The sequence below is a fragment of the Manacus vitellinus genome, unplaced genomic scaffold, assembly GCF_001715985.3.
Source record: "Manacus vitellinus isolate BGI_N305 unplaced genomic scaffold, ASM171598v3 scaffold_159_pilon, whole genome shotgun sequence".
Taxonomy (NCBI): Eukaryota; Metazoa; Chordata; class Aves; order Passeriformes; family Pipridae; genus Manacus; species Manacus vitellinus.
The window spans coordinates 54,656-58,653 of record NW_021939121.1 but is presented as its reverse complement, the minus strand read 5'-3'; the positions used below and the strand labels follow the sequence as shown (position 1 = coordinate 58,653).

The 3,998-nt window shown below is 54.1% G+C and overlaps 1 protein-coding gene across 1 annotated transcript in view; it reads right to left on the bottom strand.

The window, feature by feature from the left end:
* LOC103767549 (rab GDP dissociation inhibitor beta) overlaps nt 1-2,014 on the bottom strand; it is a gene marked incomplete at its 3' end in the record, with an annotated part of 8,739 nt that extends 6,725 nt beyond the window's left edge. The window contains exons 1-3 of the mRNA XM_029958457.1: nt 1,907-2,014; nt 1,229-1,328; nt 822-956 (exon numbers count right to left, since the gene is read on the bottom strand). Coding sequence (XP_029814317.1) covers nt 822-956; nt 1,229-1,328; nt 1,907-1,993 — 322 coding nt within the window. The remainder of the gene's footprint in view (nt 1-821; nt 957-1,228; nt 1,329-1,906) is intronic.
* Nucleotides 2,015-3,998: the final 1,984 nt, after the last annotated feature.

The following is a 3,998-nucleotide window of genomic DNA, read 5'->3' as shown; positions in this document are numbered from 1 at the left end:
CCTCCCAGCCAGGAATTCCTTCCCAATATCCCATCTAACTCTCCTTGAGCTTAAGCCCATCCCCCTTGTCCCATCACTTCCAACCTCAAACACGACACTGGACAGGGCAATTTATAATTTTTCCACAACCTGGGAGGCAAGACTGGACTTGCTGGAGCAGGAGGGCAGAGGCAGCACCCCCTGCTCCTGCCAGGATGAGTCTCTTGGGAGACCAAACAGGAACATCTGCCACGGACAAGGCTCAGACCTCCAGACCCGGAGCCTTGACTGCAGGAGTCACTTTATCACGAGGCTTTTTAGAGGTGCCACTGAACACATCCCACACCCAGAGCTCCTGGAATGCCCTCCACCAGCTCCTAAGGGATTTCCTGAGCCACTGTGAACGAGCAGCGGTTTTATTGGAAGAGGGGTGAAATTTAAGCAGGCAGCAATTAAGGTTTGAGTTGTAATTAGTCGCTCTAATTTGCCTGGGACGTTCTTCCACACGCACAATTCCAACAAGGATCCAACCTTAAGTCTTTATGGCAGAGCTGGGAGCACAAAACCCCAGAGGTAAAAACCTCTTATTCCACCAGATTCTCACCAGAGGGGCCACCAGAACAGGCAGCTCCGTTGGGAAGCTCCAAGAAAAACTGTCACTCAAGGTTCAGGAAGCCCCAGGCTACAACTCCCAAGTGGTGTTTAAAGTCAGAGAGGTGCAGGAGAACCCTGAGGATGCTCCTTAAAACATGAGGAGCACCAAGAACACCCCGAGATGTGGGGTTTGCCTCTATTTAGGGACAGGAGCCCCAGGAGGACAGGAAGAAGGTGCAGCTACTCACTGGATGCCAGAGCTTCTGCCTCGGTGGAGGGGACTTTGTAGATCTTCCCCCCCTTGTAGACGAAGCTGCCCTCGATCACCTTGAAGTCCAAGTAACGAGTCACTTCTGTGTAGAGCAGCATCTTCACCAACTGACCTGCAGGAGGGTTTGGCACAGGTCAGACAGCTGGGCTGGAGCCAGAGCTGCTCCCAGGGCAGCCCTTCCAAACCCTTCCACGTTCAACTCCCGCCGCACACCAGAGGTGAGCCGGGACTAGAGCGACCAGGCCTTGCCTGGGATCTCTCTAACCCTGAGCCTGAGTCTGGCACCACACAAGACATCCATGCCCTGGTGCCTCAGGGATGAGATTCCAGCAAAAAGGGGTTGGGTTTTGGCAAAGGGACATCTGGGAGCCCAGGATCACTCACCGTTAGCCATCAGGAATTTCGGAATGAGGTCCACGTTCCAGTCTCTTCCCCGCCCCATGGATTCTGGTGGAGTCCCCGGGAGATTAAACCTTTTGTAGAGCTTTGGGGAGAGAGAGAGAGAGAACACAGAACTTATTGTAGCTCCCTGGGTGTCACTTCTCCCACACATGGACACACTTTCCACCCCCATGGCTCTCAGCTGAACACAAGCCCTTCAGAGCCGGTTTTTGGCCCGAGTTTCATCTCCAGTTTGACTCCTGATGCAGCACACAAACACATCCAGGAAGCTGGGACAGTGAGAACCAGGCAGAGTTATTCTGCTCTTCCAGTCTTTCCTCCTCCAAGGCTTAAAGTTTGGGAATTTAAAACCTGAGGAAGCGAAATACTGTGTAATGTGAGGTATCTCAGTCAATATTTACAGTTTAGTTGGGGTTTTAACACCCTGCTGTTGGGCATTACAGGTCTGGAGTGCTCCACGCTGGAATTCCAGCTGGGAATTACAGAAAACAAGCGCTGTCTACAACCACAAACACACACACTGGTGTCTCCCCTGTATTAACACCATAAAACATCCTCGCTCCAAGGAAACCCTGAAGAGTTAATTACGTGGGAATCCACCCCTGGGATAACTGGGAATAAAGCCCCTTTTCCAGCAGCAGGTGCCAGCTCCACACTTACATCTTCCAGGGGTGTAATGGATGCACTTTCCCCTCCATAGTAGGAGTTACGATCCATGTGAAGGACCTTCTTCCCGTTCACGGACATGATCCCGGAGAGGATGCATTCCTGCAGAAAGGAAGGGATGCAAGGGATGTGTTAGTGCACTGGAGCCTCCTCCTTCCCAGTTTTCCTAAGGAAGAGCACGTTCAGGCAGCTGGCTGCGTGCAGGGAAACAAACACTCTGGAATTCAGACACCCCTTGGAAGCAGATCAGCCCCTCGCCAGGTCTGTGTGCCCCGGGCAAGCCAACCAAGGGGTTAAAACTACACAGCCACCACCTCCACTGAGGACATTCCTGGGAATTTCATGCATTTAGGGCAGATTTGGAAAACCTCTCCTCCTAAGCCACCACCTGCCAACTTAAGGACGAGGCAGCAGGAGCATGGAATCTTACTTGGACTTCTCCTCAAAACCTCAACCATTAATATTTGCCACGCTGGGACACACAGGAGAACCAACAGCTTCTCTTTATCTATTTATAAAGAATAAATGAAGGCATTTGGCAGGTTTATCACCTCAGCAGAGGCCTTGCTGTCCTTGCTCTGCATCCAGAGATTCCTTGGAGCAGCTGATCAGCTGCTGGGTCTGAGACTCAGCACAGAGCACACACACACACAAGCTGCGACCTGCAGAACCAGCTGAGGCCTGGCTAAATCCCCACCAAACACAGCTCTGGCATTCACAGCCAAAGAGCTTAAGGAAAACTTGAATGTCTGCGTGCCTAGGACAGCTTAGCAGGGAGGTTTTACTGATCTTGCTCTGCCTCAGCTCCCCCCAAGAGCAGAACCATGTGTGCAGCTGAGCTCTTGCTCACCATCAGCAAGGCCTAACTGGGAGGTCTCGGCCACATCTCACGTCATGGGTGGGTCAACCTGGGCTACCGGAATGTTCCCTGCCTGGAAGGGGTGGGACTGGATGGGCTTCAAGGTCCCTTCCAACCCCAACCATTCCATGATTCTGCATTCACCATTCAGCCTGTAAAACCCCCCATCCATCTGCTGGGGGATGCCACCACTCCCAGGAGTGGGGAAGATGTTCTCTCACAGCTTGGCCCTCCTGGCAGAGATCCGTGTCTCCCTGAGATCCTTCACTCCACGAGCACCTTTCCCAGGACTCTCCTCCTGTGTCTTTCCCCCCCCAACTGGGTTTCAGGAGCTTTATTTCCACCACAGCAACCCTGGCCAAGGCAGGTGTTGCTCAGTCACACGAGGCAAACCACAAACACCAGAAGTCTCCTGCTGCGTCTTGTTTACCCGCTGCGTAAATCCCGACTCCAGGCAACCCTCGGTGTACAGGAAGCTGTAAAATCATCTACAACTTCCCCAACCCCTCCCAAGGTAGCTTTGAGGGGGGGTTATTTGGTTCTGAAGGTGTGGGGGTGGTTGGCAGGGATTGCTGGCACGAGGGGTTTGCTGTCCAGGCACTTCCAGGTGGCCACGGGCAAACCTTCTCTTGCTGGGACAGCAAGGCACTGCTGGCCAGTCTGTCACCCACCAGGGTGCCACCCTCATCCAGCCAAGGAGCTGAGGACAAAGCTGGAGCTGCCCAGTGCACGGCAAGGACGCTCCACAGTGAATCCCTGGATGGCAAACACGGTGCCCACACGGCTCTGTGATCACCAGCTGGGTCGAGAAGAGCTGGCCACAAAACCTCCTCCCGGCACCTTCCACACAAGTCCTACAAGGCTCCTCCTGTTTTCCCACGCAGGCTGGAGCAAGCAGAGAGCCCCAGACCCTCTGCTAAGACACTCCTCAAGGCCTCCAAGGGCGAGGAACCGCCGGAGCGAGGGTGGCTGCGGGGTGTCAGCTCTGCTGTCACTGGTTAGCCACCTCTGCCAGCTCCTCCCAGCCCTGGCCTCGGGCTCCCTGCTCCACCCTGGAACGTCCCACCAGCTCTGCCAGATGGTGGCACAGGGCTCCGAGAGTGTCCACGCTGGAAGCCAACCAGGATTTCACACCAAATGAGTCTCAAAGGCAGGAATTAAACCACAGCAGAAGTTCCAGTGGCTGCTCTTGCTGTCAGCTGATTTCCTGCCTCCATTTAACTTCAA